The sequence below is a fragment of the Hippichthys cyanospilos genome, chromosome 9 (assembly GCF_059441005.1).
Source record: "Hippichthys cyanospilos isolate Australia breed blue-spotted pipefish chromosome 9, RoL_Hcya_1.0, whole genome shotgun sequence".
NCBI classification, from domain to species: Eukaryota; Metazoa; Chordata; class Actinopteri; order Syngnathiformes; family Syngnathidae; genus Hippichthys; species Hippichthys cyanospilos.
Window position 1 is genome coordinate 6,930,619 of NC_142377.1, and position 17,755 is coordinate 6,948,373.

At 39.9% G+C, this 17,755-nt stretch overlaps 1 protein-coding gene across 2 annotated transcripts in view; it reads right to left on the reverse strand.

The window, feature by feature from the left end:
- Positions 1 to 381: 381 nt before the first annotated feature.
- tafa1b (TAFA chemokine like family member 1b) overlaps positions 382 to 17,755 on the reverse strand; it is a 132,059-nt gene continuing 114,685 nt past the window's right edge. Inside the window, exons 4-6 of one of the 2 annotated variants that reach the window (XM_088424472.1) lie at positions 12,778 to 12,902; positions 9,584 to 9,675; positions 382 to 2,418 (exon numbers count right to left, since the gene is read on the reverse strand). In XM_088424472.1, coding sequence (XP_088280598.1) covers positions 9,649 to 9,675; positions 12,778 to 12,902 — 152 coding nt within the window. In that variant the 3' untranslated portion in view covers positions 382 to 2,418; positions 9,584 to 9,648. The remainder of the gene's footprint in view (positions 2,419 to 9,583; positions 9,676 to 12,777; positions 12,903 to 17,755) is intronic. The other variant, XM_088424473.1, reaches the window with a different exon arrangement.

Sequence of the window (17,755 nt, forward strand, 5' to 3'; positions counted from 1 at the left end):
AGCGCATCCGCTGGGAGAAATCTCTCTCAAATGAACAGAGAACGGCTTGATATTGAAATCATTTTGCTGTTGTCCCGGCACGATATTGGAAATCTTTATTCTAATTGCCTGGATGAATTGAATGTGCGATCTTGATGAAGCTAGCCTACTAGCAGGGGAATACCATAAATGAAGCATCAGTGAATTGTTTGGGTGTTTACCACACATTTGCTTGCCTGGAAGCCACTTTCCATATTTGCCATGTGTTGCCGTTGATTGCTTATTCACTCAAGCAAAACGAGTCTTTACGATGTTAATACATCATATAAAAGACAAGATATTACAACATAGTCATTTTGCTCACACATCAGTCAACATAGGAAGGGAACTGGAGACTGCAAATCAGTATAGAAAACCATTTTTATTTCTTGCGAGGCGCTCCTGTGATGTACTTGTTTCTCTACTTGGCGATAAACAGTATTTCACTCCGCAGTTGTCGATACCACCCGTCTGTGTCTCGGAATATTTCATCGAAATGGTCATAGTCTGGGTGTGTGAAAAGTACATCTACACAGCAAACGTTCACAGATTACTTATGAACACTTTCAGCAGCAAGCGACACATTAATGTTCCAATTAACTCATTCACTGCCGTTGACAGAAATAGGCGTCAGAGGTTGTTTTTTTTTTCTGGTCCCCATTGACGACTATCAAAGTCAAATACCGTATTTTACGTACCATAAGGCGCAAATAGAAGCCGTGAAAAAAATGACAGCGCGTCCTACAATCCAGTGCGCATTGTGTGTGCGCCACATCCCCCAAATTTGTAAAAAAATGTTTGCGATAAACCAATCAGAGAACATTACATATTACATAGAGGGGGGGGGCGAGAAACCAATCAGAGAACATTATGTTTTACTTATAGTACATACGCTGGAAGCAATAAACCAATCAGAGAACCTTACGTATTATGCGCAGTATGTATTCTGGCCACAATAAACTGATCAGAGAATATTCCTTATTATGTACTGGGGGCGACGAACCAATCAGACAACATTACGTGTTAAGTACAGTATGTACGCTGGGCGGGATAAACCAATCAGATAATATCACGTGTTACGTGCAGTATGTTTGCTGGGAGCAATAAATCGATCACAGAACATTACGTATTACGTAAAGTACGTACGCTGGGAGTAATAAACCAACATTATGGACTGTACGTTCCCCTTGCTTTTTTAAAAAAATTATTTTATTCCTGCCGTTTTAATTGGGTGCGCTATATTTATGGGTTAAATTATATGTAAATAGACCCTATGACGGAGACTGAGTTTACGGTGCGCCATAGGTGGAAAATACGGTATCCATTTTAAGCAGACTGGCAGTGAATGAGTTATCCGGCAGGTTTTTTTTATTTATTTATTTATTTTTTTGCAATGGTTGCCAATCTGAGTGGAAAGCTCAGACAATGTTGGTCCGTGAGGCAGTCCTATACATTGTTTTCCTCATCCTAAACAACATGTTCTGACTTGACCAGCAACACTGACAAATACTTATTTTTCTTTTTACAGCTTGTTGTACATTTTTCCGATACAGTCCACAAGTATGAATTGCACTTTTACCCAAAAGGGAAAAAAACACAATATACCACAGTGGGATTTGAGCTCCTAATAAAGTCTTAAATATAATTTTCAGTTTGTTGGATCCGCTGTTGTATATGCCTTTTATTTATATAATGATATATACACACGCGCACACACACACACACGTTCTTACAAAGAAAACTAGCGCTGAAGAATATACATGCCTTTAAGGTCAAGAAGTCAAATCAAATGTTCATTATTGACCACAAAGGTGAGGCCATAAGGGCAGACCTTCAAGTCACACGCAGAGAAAACGAAAACCTTGATTAACTCCTTATGGGCCGCAAATACGTTCTCGCTTCTACAAAGCCATCTTGTAAGCAAGTCGAACACAAAGGCAGCTATCCACGCAGAAAGAAAAAGATATCGGGGTAATTTCCCGCCTTTATGCTTGGAGCTCCATGCTGGGGTCGGCGTGAGCTCCTCGCCGTCTTTAGCTTTTTCCACGGGCCGCGCCAAAGTCTTCACGTAATGTCCAAACAACCTCGAAATCACCCCGAATGAGTTTCTCGGGTTTCCGTCCGACGAGTCGGCGGCAAAAGCCGGGCGCAGCTGTGCCGATGAGGAGATTCACCAACACGGGGCTCCTTGATCAAACAGGGGATTAGCGCGCTTTGAAATCCTTGGCGCCGCCGGAGCAAAGCCGTTTTATCTTGGTGGATATCCGTTCTGTGGTCTCAGGTAATCCAGTCACCAGCCTTGGATGTAATAGTTTTACACCGGGTCGTCGGGGAGAGAAAAGGCGAGATGAGGGGAAAAGGCTGGCACCCGAGTCTTCGTAGTTAGGTCCTGGGATGAATCTGTGACACAAGGGAGCAAAAACAAAACATATGTGTTTGGATAGAACAAAAAGAACAAAAGTGTACATGGATCGGACTCGGAGGAATTGCTCGATTTGTGCGTCTCGCAAACAATGGGGGTCTTTTGAACTGTTTCATGTCTTGAAGAGTTCTGTCTCACCTCCTGGAGCCTGCTGTTACTAAAAACAGGCAGCCTAGACAAAACTGGAGGAAAATGCGAGGAAGCTTTTATTCAGAACTTTACCGTGACTCCATGGAAAAACAATATACCTCAGTATAGCTTAGTTTTGATTAACCCAGTGCTTCTCACTTGCCTTTTTTTTTCCAGACTATGAGCCGTAACTTTTTTTCTCATGGTTTGAGCCCTTTGGCTTACTGTGTAGCCCAGTTGCGGCTTATCTGCGTTTTTTTTTTTTTTTTTTTAAATAGCCACCAGGAGACAATACACTGGTAAAGCAAATGTGTGTATCTTTTCAAGGTGTCAATTTATGGAACAGTAACATATGCATAGAAACACCACTGCAAATATAGTTCCAAAATTTACTGAATCTGGCGCAGTTTTTTCCATCTAAATTTACTTTGCACTGCTACACTTAATGTTAACAATAAAAAAATCAATACCGTATTTTTTGAACTATTATTACCGTATTTTGAACTACTATTTGAGAAGGACGGGCTTAAACCCCACGTTAACCTGAATCATGATAAACCAGCCAATTCTAGCTCAGGCTTTTTCCAACTTGCTCAAGACATTGGATTTTTTTTTTTTTTTTTTTTTTTTTTACCAAATGGGATCAGTGGCTCTGTTGTGGAGTCTGAGCCGTCTGTGACGGCTTCAAGGACAACGATTTAGCACAGACTGCACACCAGTGACACATTTCAATGCGGTCTTGTGAAAATATTTGATTGCTCTCGAATTTTCTGGTTTCCAGCATCAGCCTCAAACCAGGGATTTTTATGCTTAGATATATTAGATATTATATGCATTATTATTACATATACAGTGGACCCTCGGGTTATGGCATTCCTGGCTTACGTTTTTTTTTACGTTACGGAGTGGAATACTATTTTTTTTGTCCCTTCTTCCTTGCATTTTACCCACTTTACGGCAAGAAAAACTGTGGTGACCTGTGGGGTTGGCTGTGTTTATGTTGTTTTGCCTCCCTCTTCAGACATTTTTAGATAATTGTTCTTATTTTCTGTTCGTGTCAAACTTGCTGCACTGCAACGCGTCACTAAGAGACTGGCCTGCTATTGGTCGGTGTCATGGTGTCACTAAGATGCCTATATGTTAAAGACTTGATCTCGTGTGAGTGCTTACAATATTGTATTTATTGTGCGTGTTAGTGCTTAATTCAAACTTGAATAGGTTAGCTATGGATTCCAAGATTTCTAGTGATGTTAAAGGTAGAAGTAAGAAGATGATTAGCATGGAAACGAAGCTGGAGACAACCAAGAAATACGAAAAAGGCCAGGCTGGGCTACCCTTACCATGGATTATGGCCGTAAGTAGCTCAAGTCATCGTCACTCAAAGATAAATCAAATTTCATTTTTCATTTATTTGTTTTATATGTTTATGATTTTATTTAATTGTATATTATATAAAAGTAGCACTTACGATACTATTTTGTTCCCAATTTTTAATATGTGTATACAATCTTGATCTGGGGTTTTACACGCATTAGCTAATTAGCATAGGTTTCTATTGCCCGCCATATGACAATTTCGTCTTACGATCCCAACCACGGAACGGATTAATTTCATATGGCGGGGGTCCACTGGATATTGTATGCATTGCTTTGGAATGCAATGCAGTAACGATGTGTTTCCAGATAGCTATCTTCTTACCAAACTTATCATTTTATTGGGTCTGTGAAGATAACAAGTGTGCCTGTAGCAGCGGTCCGTTTGCGCCCGAGTATGGGAGCCTTCAAGGGTCAAACGTTTGACCGTTATCAGGAATTGAATGAAATACATCGTATCATCCAATTGTAGATGCACAGTTTACGTGTGGCTCAACACAATATTCGTTTTCCATCCACTATATTATTTTAAGCCGTTTTCCTCGTCTTTTGTTGCATGCACAGAATCGCTTCATTTTATTACGAACAACACCTGGAGGCCCCTGCAAACAAAGCCAATTATAAATCTCATGATCCTAAACAACAACAATGCAGCGGTGACATTTGGAGCAGGCTTTGGCAGGTGTGTGTACATGATTGTGTGAGGTGACGCCTGTGACACGTCGAGCACTCTCACACCGACAGTCACACTTACTAAAGCTGCGGGAGATGAGATTCAAACGCAGGTGTTTCACATACACAGTAACGATGTGGTTTACAAAGTTTTTTTTTTTTTTTTTTAACTGACATGGATGTGACATAGACTGATGTAGTAATGATAGCTGGATGAACGGTGGTAATGTCAATTACGGCAGCATGCTGGAAAATTGGTAAACGGGGGCTCGTGTTTGGGATTTGCATATGTTGCCCATCGAAGTTGTTCATACAATGGAAAATGTTGCTATATTAAATGCTATGCAGTTGCTCATGTCACGTATTTGTCACCTTTGTCATAATGTTCTTGTGTTTGTCTTCTTTTGTCTTATCGGTTTATTTTATGGTGTCTTTCAGTTTTTATGTTTGAATTGCTCAGTGATGTCACTGTCAATCTTTCAATGTGTCATTTCATCTCCATAGTGTTTTTGTCAGTCTAGTTTTGCAGGTCTAGTTTCCGAGTCTAGTTTTGCAGCTCATTTCCAATGCTCGCTGCCGTTACATTGGATTTTTTTTCCTTTAAAGGACTTCCTTGTCCTGTCTGCCTGTGTCCAAAATCTGCTCCTAATGTGACAGAAAATACTTTATTTTTTATAAAGGTAGGTTTAATAGTGTAGGCTGTATTTGAAGTCAGGTGTCTATAATCCTCAGTGCTATAAAGTTACAATTTAAATTTTCTGAAGCACTTTTTCAAACTAAAACACTAAGTGTTGAGTTGTAAATGTTGAACTCCTGGAAATTAGTCAAGGGACAAGAATAATTCCAACGGGTGGTTTCAGTTATTTATGCTTTGACAAAGTGTCTTTTGACTCAATTTTTGGTACGGCACATCTCAGAGCCCCAAGGAATGATGTACCTTCCCGTGCAAGAATCCTTATGCGCTTGCAGCTGTTGCTCCGTGCTTTGCTTTTAACTTAAAATAACGATTTCCAAGCTAAAGTAGTCACACACGGGCCTGTATTAAGTCATTCAATCGCATGATGTATTTTTCAGGTTTTTTATGAAGACATTCAATCCATGGAGTTTTATAGACACTAAATTTAAAAAAAATATCTTACATCTAGATATCAACTCATCAAGCAACAATAACAAGCAAAGCCAAAGGGATGGTGGTGAGAAAATTAATAAAGTATTTGCTGCTACACACAAACTCAAAATAACAGCAGCAAAACCCGGAAACTAGAGCTCCAAAACTAGACTCGGAAACTATAATGTTTGGCTTAATCACGTTCTAAAAATGGCTAACAATGAATTAAGTACTACAGTAATCAATTAGTTTCTTAAATTGATGAATATAGCCATCTCGTGACCTTGTGTGATCGGTGTTTGATTTAGAAAAAGACCGAGCTGGAAATGACCTCTGTCAGAGAAGTAGTTGTAACCGGGCGGACATTACAGCCCGCTTTGGAGCTAAGATACGATCCGCAAGAGATTTGTTATCCTCCAAGAGTTCTATGCAAATGCAGTGGTTTTCTTCAAGCTACAAGCCTGTGGGTGGTATATGTGACAAAGGTGTCCTTTGTTCCCTTGCGTCTTTCGCCTCTTAAAATGATCCATGTAGCGGGTGAAATATTTCCGACGTATCCCATCCCTGCTAAGCGCAAAAGCTGTTTGCATTCTAATTGGCCGGCCGCATTAAATTGCAATTTACTCAGACTCTGGCTCGTGAAAGGAAAGGAGACAAGAACAATTAAGTAAGCTAACCATTTTATTGCAAACATTGTCATAGCCAATGTCATTGAACAAAACAATCAAGCCAGTTGCCCATAGCACCATCTAAAAACATAAGACTTTACGCAACAATTTCGGTTAAGTTATATTTAATAGCATTTTATTGCAACGTTGATATTGGGAGGAGGGGGGCATTGTAAGCAAACAAATACCGTAACCCCCCCAAGCATAAGACACGTTTTTTTTTGTCCAAAAATGAAGGTCAAAAGTATGGGTGCGTCCTGAGTCGTTTGAGGAAGATTGATCCGTCAGCCACGAGATGAATTTTGACACACAGATGTGCATTTTTCTTATTCTTTCTTACAATAACTTGCGGGCGAACATCAGTTAGCTGCTAGCAGCCAAAGCCTATTGCAGCTAATGGCATCTCAAGATAGCTGAGGTTTTACAGCATTATATGCATGAAAGAAGTGAGCAGACTGAACCGCCGTCCAAATACATCCTTGTTCACACACAGTAATATAGATAAAACGAGAGGTTATGACGTCTGCAGATGATTCAATAAAGAGTGCACCACTTAAAAAAACACGGAAAGGTATTTATTTGACTTGTTTACTCATTGCGGCCTTTTGGCATATACACACACTCATAAACTTGGTGGAACACGGACGGTGCGCAACTTTGGGTTCATTAACTGAGTCATACTCACGTAGTCGCACAGATGTTCATTTTTATAACTGCCAATATTCTTATTTATATTGATTGCCGTAATGGGACAAACTCGCATGCGCACGTCAGGTAGTTGTTAGCAGCCAGTGGCTGTTGCAGCTAACGGCAGCTCGTGTTAGCTGAAGTTACTATGACATTAATTTCAATCAAAGAAGCGAGCACACTGAACCAACGTCCGAGTCCATTCTTGTTCACACACAGGAATATTACGAAAACGGAAAAGTTATGATGTCTTTATCTGATTCAATTAAGAGTGGCAAGGTATGCAGCAGAGTGCTCCAGTTAGAGAAGACGAAAATGTATTCTTTTGACTCACTTATAATTTGCTGTCTTTTGACATATACACACAATCATTAACTTGGTGGAACACAAATGGTGCGCAACTTTGGGTATTTAATGGCAGAATTAAATAGAATTTTCCTTCGCAAGAAGGAAAAACAACTGCTTCGAGGGCATAAGATGCACACTGGCGAGGGAAATCTGAAACCCACTTACCGTGCAATGAATATTTAACTTACGGATATGAACGCAAGAAAATATGAAGAGTTAATACAGGGGATATTTATTTTGTATTGCTACAGTTTTTACATCGTCACCAAATTATTGTTGAGTCCTGTACCTATATTTAAGGGATTACGGTAATTGACTAGCATTTGAATGGATTTCACGTTGAAACAGATTGCAACTTGTTTGCTCTCCCAGTTTTTAAAAATGATACTGTATGATTATATGTCTGCTGGCAGGTCTTAAAACCGGGCTACATTTCATCACTGAATGCTGTATTGCATTAAATGTGCCCTCTGCTCCTTTCAATTAATAGTTTTATTTTTTTGAAAAGGAAAGAAGTGTTTGACTTGTGTATGTATATTTTACAAAATCAGGCTTACGTTTTCGTAAATGAATATTGAGATATAGGTGAATTCTAATTGTTATAATCAATTCCCTTTAAAATGATATTTAATACATGAATTGACCCCGTGACAGCGTTTTGAATGTTGTTGCAAGCTGCTGTCTACTAATGCCATCTTTTCATACTCTTGGATGATGATAAATATAATGCACGATAATATTCAACCAACAAAAAACGTTTCCTTTTATATCGCACATCAAAAAGCCTGAGTTGGGTCAACATTTTCCCCAACGAGTAATTCCGAATTGACCACCCATTTTTAGACTCTTGTCTAGTGAACCACTCAAAAAAAAAAAAAAAACCCAGACAAAAATCCGTATATAAGTAAATGGGATTGAATGTCGGTATTCTTTATAAACATAAAAATATGTCTTTGAGATTGAATGAGTTATTGAAGTCTCGCTTAGGATGTACAATTGTTTGCAAGCTTGAGAAAACGACGGATCTATTTAGCCGCCGGCGCGGATAATTCGGATCTATGCCGGGCAAACGTTTTCGAAGGTGCTTTGTATCACTGTGACTTCCACAAACAAAAGCGTCTGTCTGCCGCGAAAGAACAGGCAATGAAGGACTCCCTCTCTAAAAGACATAAAGGAAAAAAAAAGAAGAAAAAAGATCGACGTCAGGCACTGGCTTTGCATGACTTCTTGAGAGCCCGTGCCAATTTCGATGAAATGGGTGCGCGCCATTGTACTCGGGCAAGTCTTTTCAGAGCGAAAAAACGCATACCTACTGGTCAATTTTCTTCTGAAAAGAAACAAATACCGTATTGTGAGCTTTCCGGCTTACGACGGAACAAACACAAATGACGCCGTTTGCTTTCCGAAGGGGGCTGAATGAGGAATTCTGGATCAAAGACGAGAGCAGAGTGCAGGATGAAAGGCCTTTCATGGAGACCGTGGCCTATGCGGCGTGCTGATAGCTGCTCCGACGAGACCCGTGTAAGAGGATCGCTATATCAAGTGGCCTTTAACAAGAGTCCAAAAATGGAATAAAATAGTACTGCTTGGGGTTCTCAAGTACACACGCGAGCATACGAGCGCAACAATAGACGGAATTCGTCGTTATCGAACACATCAAAACCAGATTGTACCCTCGCGACTGGGAGTACGCTCACCGAACGGTAAGTAGCGTGTCGCAGATTAGTTCCGAATAGGATTGGCAAGCAACTGTTAGCAGCAGAGTCGCCAAAAACAAGATCAGGACGTGGAACAAAGAGAAACAAAGGAGCCGTCGAAATTCGTACCCGACGGAGAGGGTGTAACGCCGGCGCGCCAATTTTGAGACGATCATCCGAGCATTTCCACAGAAACTGTACCTTCCTTCAAATATGCCGGTGGCGCTCAACGATAAAGTGTTTACCGTGGGTGTTGGCGCATTTCGCATTTGTGTCACGACCGCCTAATCATGCGCAGCATGTAAACACACTTGATTATTTTGCGCCGAGTATTTGGGTTAATGAGACGTCATTGAACATGACTCGTTCCCACTTTGAGCGCCTGACGTGAGGGCGAGCGGAAAAATAGGGGGAAAAAGAAAACAAAAAACAAAACAAAGAACAGCTTGAGGTAGACTAACCTTTACAGAAGCAAGAATGCAGCTCAATTTCGGTTGACGTTTCCTCTGCATTTTGCTTCCGGAAGCTAAAAAGGGGAGTATGGCTGGGTGTTCTGCAAGAGAAAAGGACAAATGTGGATTGGATAGAAAAGTTGCTGCAAAAGCTTCACCAATCGGAAGATTCCAAGGAGTCGTTTCACTAGTGAGTGGAAAATGAAGCTTCATGAAGCACTTGCATTTTTTTTAACTCCCCCAGATGGTGCTCTTGGTTTAAAGATAAAAGCTAGTGCACTGTAAACAGTCTGCCTCTTTGAATCGAGAGTGCCATCTAGTGGGCTCAAAAAATGCTTCATTTGTTCATCACTGTGTTTCACTCACAGAATTTTGAGTTATACCGTAAAATCCCGTAAAATAACACAAACCAGCGTATAATACGCCCCGCAACCCCCTCAAAAAATAACCTTAAAATATATATATTGTTTTCTTTATTCTTTCCGAAAATGCATTCCCCCTATTTGCGACTATGTTTGGGTGCTGCTAGCTGCTAACGCTGTGGCCGCTAACGCCGTATCAATTGCTAAACTTCGCCAGCAGGGTTCGTATAATGCAATGTCAACATGTTTAACCCCTTGGTGTCTGGGGGATTTTTCACTAGCCTGGCCTTATTATTACCCAACTTGGGCTGACTTCGGAATGGTCATAATTTACTTTCAAACCCTTCAGCCTTACCCATTCATACATAATTGTTTTGTGTGTGTGGGGGGGGGGGGGGGTAAGGCCTATCGTGCTGGAGAAAATACACGCTGACCTTTTCTACATCTTTAAGTTCCGTTTTGGTTCTGGAGCTGAAGAGTAGAGATTTTGCACCAAGCCGGAAGTTATTAATTCACCCGCAGGCGGGACTATTGTTATGAAAACTGGGTTCCCAAGGAGACTGATTCGATAGAAAGAAAACGCGTTAGTGAGGGTGGAATATCGTCGCTGCATTTTAATGTTCGTAAAATGCCTGTTTTTGACATGCTGTTGGAGTAATCTTAATCAGCTGCCAGCCTGGTGAGGATGAGTGGTCAGGATAATGGATGGATGCATGGTGCGTGGCCCGCCGCTTGAGCTGCAAGATGGCGCGACACGGTAAGAGCAAATGAGCCGCTTTGTTTCCTGGTTATAAAAGATCTGTGCCATAAAACTCCTCTTTAATAAGAAATTAAATGCCCACCATGCTAAACGTCATTTATGCGCACGTTACACTGTGGAAAGTACTGATATCAGGTAAATATAAAAATGGAACTCGACCATTGTCTGTCAATTGTCCACAATAAAAATCTCAAGCATTGACAAAAAGGTTGGGGACATTAAATATGTCGGAATAAATATCTTTAGGTACTGATGAACAAGAGTTCATGGTTATTGTTTAATATTTTGATATGAATCCGTGTCAAATTCAATGAGATAATTTTGGATAATTTATACAGGAAAAAAAATCGTCTCATTCACAGAATTTTACGGTAAGGGTGAACTCACCGAATGTGGTGATGGTTTATTGTCATCACAAGGATATGTAATGTAAATTTACAATTCTCGAGCTAATTCGGACTAGCGCGAAGGGCAAAATTGAGATCAAGATGCATTCTTTGTAGAGAATAAAGCACCGCACCTACCTTCACGTTCTGTAAAGACCCCGTCCGGTCAATTCCTTTTCTGGTGATTTTATGCTTGTGCTGGCCTGCTGCAAGTCTACAGGATGACCTTTGGGAACCCCCGTGTGGTATAACCTTCACTAGTCGGCCCCCTACAGTCAAATTAGACTACTTCTATTCAAAGTCATCGTCACCAAGCATTAAAAAAATACGCTGATGGCGTTGGGGTGGGGGGTGAGTCGGTTAAACGAATACAAATTGGGCGATCAAGCTGCCACGGTGCGCTGGACTGCCGGTTTGGTGGACTTAACTCCCTTCATTATTTTTGTATGCGGCGCTCAGCGGCAGCCGAGCTGGCCGAAGGGCAGCGATGAGAAAGAGGGGCTGTTAACTTTATCTGAGTGAGAAATGTGGGCCGAGACGCCGCCTCCTCTGGCTGACCGCTTTATGATTGTTTTTGCGACTGTGGCCACTCAAATACATTGAACAGTCCACTTTTTATAACATGAGGTCACGTTTTTGGAATCTTGTTTTATCCTTTGGATTTTCTTGACAGCTGGGCTAGTCGTGAGAGACAATTTTGATTCTATCGAACATTTTATCAGCATCAGTCACACGCTTGTGAAGTTACAGCTTTTTAGGCACACAGAGAGAAGTTTGTAAAAATAAATATTTCATTTAGAGTTCTTCTACTGTGTGTTTTAGCATGATTTGGATTTCTTTACCTTTGCTTACATTTAGCGATGGGAAAATGAAGCTTCATGAAGCACTTGTAAACTTTGCTTTGACTTCTTTAAATGGTGCTCGAGGTTTCAAGACAAATGCTAGTGTTAGCATGTTAGTTAGTGTTAGCGTTTATGAAATACTTTTACTCTTTCCTCGCCAGCGACAACCATTATCGTCATGTAAAATACTTTTGTCAGTGACTATGTTTTCTTTTCTTTTATGAATAGAGTGATGACACTTGTGGCCAGCGCTCGTCTTAATATTAAGCTTACTGAGCACTGTTGTACGTAAATGTGACCATTTGATGCGAGTGTTGCCCTCGATAGCTAGGAATGATGTGATCAGCGTTTGCCTTGAGATGGTGCTAATGTGTTGGTGTGCATAGAGAGACTTTTTATTTGTACATTTTTATATTACGTTTCTAGTGATCTAGGCATCATTTACAAGTTTGTAAGTTGAGGTACCACTATATTGTTCTGAGAGCCGGCCTATTCATTTGTGTACATTGTAGTGAACATTTTTTTTTGGGCTACATTTTTTTGACATTTGAGCAACCTCCTAAGTCCTATGTGCTCACTAGAAGACATCCTGATCTTTCCATTTCTGTCTCAAATGTTTGTCTTAGATTGAATTAACTCTTCTGTCTTGATGAGACAAACATGACAATAGACACAAATACATTGGTAACTGAGACTAAACTTCATAACCCGGCGAGACTTACACCCCCCCCCCCAAAAAAAAAAAAAAAAAAAAAAAAAGAATACGGTTTTCCTAATGCGTACACATACTGTATATGCATGAATGTGTGTGAATTATGACTTGCATGTGAGGACACATTTGTCGAGATCTCACCCTTGTTGTCTTGATCTTATTCCCAGAGGAGCACATCCATCCGGAATTGTCAGGCAGAGTCTTACACTCTTCCCCCTCCAGACATGGTTCCATCTCACACCACCATTTCCCAATTACAATGGACGCTAGGGGAGCAAAGATATAAAAGGAAAGCTCAGTTATCTTAGCCAGACATCCAAGAACAGGCCAGGCAACACTGAGAACTGCACTTGCATTAGAATAGACAAAAAATTCTTAGACTACTTGTAAGTAAATAAATCATGCAGCGCCGGAGCGGGTAAGCTCATTTTGAAGAGAATCTAATTGCATCCGTTTAGCATCAACTCTCCATCCTGCAGCTATTCGTCAAAACCAAATTTGTTTTCTCAAAAATTGGCATTCGTTGAAGCTTTCGCAAACTCTTCAAATGTTGCTTCATCGTGTGCAAATACGCTGCGAGCAATCACAATGTAAAAGTTTAACACAGAAAAGCGTGAACGTTGCGGCTGGAGGATATTTGAATGTCTGAACGGGATTTTCGGAAAAACAGATGCGAATCAGACCTTTGGATTTCCCCATGGATGTTGACGTTACTCGCTAATTAGCACATGTTGCTCCATCATCTGCTAGGCTGTTTTTGCTCACCGCCTCAATTCTGGGAATAAATATACATTTGACAGCAGTACTGGTTCAGCTGTTTAAAAGGCGCACCATATGCAAAAAAAAAAAAAAAAAAAACATTTTATCATCGCATCAAATGATACTGATGCAAAAATGCTGGTATTGTTCCCAAGCGAGAATCCGCATAGGCAACATTGGGACATTTCTATTAAACATTACGTTAATTTGACACAAAATTGAAAATAAATTCAACGTAAAGCAGAACGACTTTACCTGAAAACTCGATCAGCCGTTCAGAAAACTTGCGAAATTCCCGATGGGCACCGCATTTGTGTTCTTGTTTAAGTAACTATGAAATAGCTTGCTGTGTGTGTGAAATGGGGCTTTCCGCTATTAGCACCACACACCTGACATTTCACTGCATCGTACTCAAATCGGCATGATGTGCTAAAACTATGTGGAGAAATGCGAGAGGTGATGGATACGGTGACAGGAATTGCTAACTTTGTTCGCCTGAGAAGCAATCCGCGGAAATGTCAGCAGAAAACAAGGATCGGTTGCTGCATGATGATGGTCGCTGGCTGTGTGTTGGTGAAGGTGTGCGAGCATTTTTTGGCTTATGTACAAAGCAGAAAACTCAAGAGATTCTGAGCTTTACAAAACCGTAACGAAGCTTGGACTGGAACGGGTTCAAACGTACATTGGAATGTCCTTACAAGTATGTTCCAATGTATTTTCAAATACAGTAATTATCCAAATGTAACCCCCCCCTAAAATCCACATGATGTTTTGGAACTGATTTAGTTGAAGTTTTAACTGTTTTAATTCTGTGCTTTATTTGTGTTTTATTTGGCTTTATTTTTGTTTTTGGGGCCGCCTCTGGCCGCTCTTGATATTATATTTTGTAGTGAGGAAGGACACACGTTATTCTGTCTCTCTGTGAAATCTGGCCGCGAGTGTCTGTAAGTTGTACTTTCTTTGCGAGAATGTTGTCATTTATAATAATATGCCCAAAATGAGTTTGTTTGTTGTTCCAACAGCTTGTGACTGTAGATGACACGCTAGCTGATGTTAATTCTTATCTTCAGCATATAGTGCTGCCTTTTATGCATTTGCCTTTGGTATGTTAACATAGGCAAAGGTTTTGCATTGATAAGTACTCATTTGCTCAAATGATGTTTTGTATTGAAATGAATTGCATTTGTAATTTTATCAATGTAATTTGTGTACATTTTTGTTAGACATAATTCTTGCATATGGAACTTACCTGAGTTATAGCGATGGTTGATATTGAAGGGAGAGACACAGACAGCCTTTGTTTGGTCTATTGTTAATAGTGAGCTTATATTGTATGTGCACATTATATTGTGAATTTGAGCAATTAATTCGAGGAAGATTGATCCGTCAATCGCATGAGCTGAGTTTTAGCACTAAAATGTGCATTTCAATTAAAAATCCAATTTTTTTTTCTTTTACAGACAAGTGGCACGTTTGCCAAGGTTTCAACATGTGTACTTGTCTGCGTGCTATTTCAGGTTTGTGACATTTTCACGAAATGTCAGAATCAGATGACCAATTAAATTGCAACAAGAGTTCATCATGAAATTATTAATTAGCCATCAAAACGTCTCTTTCACTTTGGTGACTTCACGCTGAAGTAATTAGGTTAAAATGCCATCTTGTTGTTAGCAACATGCTGATTAGGCCAACTCCCCTTTAACCCACAATAATAGGAGGCTGATTACAGATTCCAGTTATAATGCTTCATAACACATTACCTACTTTACAAAGCGATGTTAGGCTGTCAGGTCATTGCCAATAATGAAATGGTTTTAACCCCTGGGTGTCCAGGGATTTTTCACTAACCTGGCCCTATTATCACCTGATTTTGAAAGGGTCCCCTTTAGGTACAAAAATTGTAAAAGTAACTCCATCGTATGTGGTTAAATTTCTGAATTAGAAATAGGAAGGTTTTATATGTCGTAATCAACAGTATTATGACTTTTGAAGACTTTTACGTTATGGGAGTCCAGGCTAAGCCAATTAATGAAGTCATTGAAAGGCTTGCAAATATCATAAATTGGCCGGTAACACCACTGGTGGTTTTGCTGTGTCAACACAAAAGTTTCTATTGCACCCCATTTGTGAGTTGCCGTTGAAAGGAATCATGCAAAAATCGGGGAAAATGCATGATAAAATATTTAGTGCTCAATCTGTCCAAAAATGTCAATATTTCCAATTTTGAGTGGCAGTAAATGAGCCTGACATGGGCTCCATTTGAAATCTATTGGGTGTAGCTCTGGACCTCCCATTTGCAAGCATTTAGAAGGGACGGCAGCATGGCATAATGAAAGTCGTCATGCTTTGACAATCTATGCAATATTTTGGCCTCCTAGAGTTTTTTGTGTGCTTTTCCTTTGATCTCACACATCAAAAAGCCTGAGTTGGGTAAAAATTTCCCCCAGTGGTTAATTGTCAATACATGTTTTAAATTTTATGGTTTTATGAACAAAGAAATGGCTGTTTGTGCAATAATGAAAAACAAATCATCTGCATTTAAACTATACGCCTCTTGTTACAAAAAAAAAAAAAGCTTTTAAAATGGTAAAAATAAAATATTATTTCTAGTAATGAGAGAAAATTCAAGATACATGGCAGAACATTATATTCATTCCCTGCCAATCACGGCTATAGACGTCAAAGTTCTTTTTCTATTGACCAGCATTGAAAAATAATGAGCAAATAATAATCCCTTTCTTTCTTTGTGTGAGTGGGTGTGTGTTGAGGCTGATTACATGTTCCATTTAATTTTGTTCCATGGCAACACACTGCCATGAGTCAACAACAACCAAAATAATGAGGTTATTAGAAATAAAAATGCTTTTAAAGGCTGTTTCATTAGGCTGTATTTATACTCTTGGTCTAAGTGCTCAATTTCTATTTAGTTATAATTCTCATCGCTAAATTTCCGGGTACTTTTTTTCTCCCTGTCGGTCTAGTAAATATTATTTTATGCGCGCAGGTCAAGAGCATTTTTTTCAACCACATTCAAGTCAACCAGGGCCAAACCATTTAAAAATCTGTGTACCCAAAAATAATGAGCTGTAAACAAAAATGGTCCCTTTTTTTTTCTCCGTATTATTATTATTCTCTTGAATTAATTGGATTTTTGGGTGCCTAAAAATGGTTTACCTGGTGTAAAATTGGATATTTTGGAGTTGACACAAACGAGAGAAAAAAGTGCTTCTACAGCGCCACCTAGAGACGAATTAAAAAAAAAGCCAATCCCAGTATGTTTGACCGACAACTACAAATTTTTTTAAGCGCATGTAGCACCCTAAAACGCACAAAAAAGTCAGTTGTAGCCATATGCTAGGATGTACAGAACATGAGTTATGAATTTCTGAATGGGCAATTTTGGCCCATTTGTGGACATCTCTCACTTTTGTCTCCTCATCCTTTACGGTTATTTTGATCAACTTAAAATTTGGCTTGTACCATTATAATTTTATTACTATATGTATATGTTTCATACTATAGTTTTGAAACTCTTTTTGAGCACAAGCCATTGATTGAAATCTTTCTTTGTAAATTGACTCTTTCAACAGATACACACTCTTGCGTTACCTGTGGATTGCCCCCTGGTGGCTGTTAAAAAAAACAAAAACAAAAAAACTGGAGCTACGCCGCACTGGACTATGAGCTGCGGGGCTCAAATTATGAGAAAAAAAGTTGTGGCTTGAAGCCCGAAATTTACATTAAAGCTTTTTACACCTTACATGACATGATTCGACTTATTCCACAATCGAATATACGCTATTCACAGATGCGTGGAAGAAATCGGTCTGGTTTTGAGTTATACGATTATAAGCCTACCCCCTAAGAAATCTCGAAAAAATGCGGCAAGCATTTGTGTCGAACGAGATTTTGTCGAACCCTGAATGGAGGAAAATAAAAGAGAAAATGAATTTGGAGCTGGTCCTGCACATTTTAGTGTACCACAAGCAAACATTTCACCATCTGCTTGACCAGCAATGAAAACTTTGCGGGCATTTCCCTTTTCTTTCCCTTCGATTCCCATCCATGTGTATCCCCCCCCTGGATGTATCGTAAATGTACCATGACAACCTGTCATGCTCGCCTATATGCACCCGCGGCGGAACAGAAGGGTTCATTCCCCATCAGTGATCAGCGATGAGCGGGCATCTGCATGCGCCTCTTGTTGCCGCTTTACCGCTACGGCGGCTACATGACAACATGGCTGGCTAGCGTGTGCACTTGTAAGGACATCGGCTAGCGATTCATTTAGCGATTTTCACCTTTTTGCCGAAACTATAGCTTGGGGCTTCAGTTTTTTCACGCGCTGGGTAAGTACAGT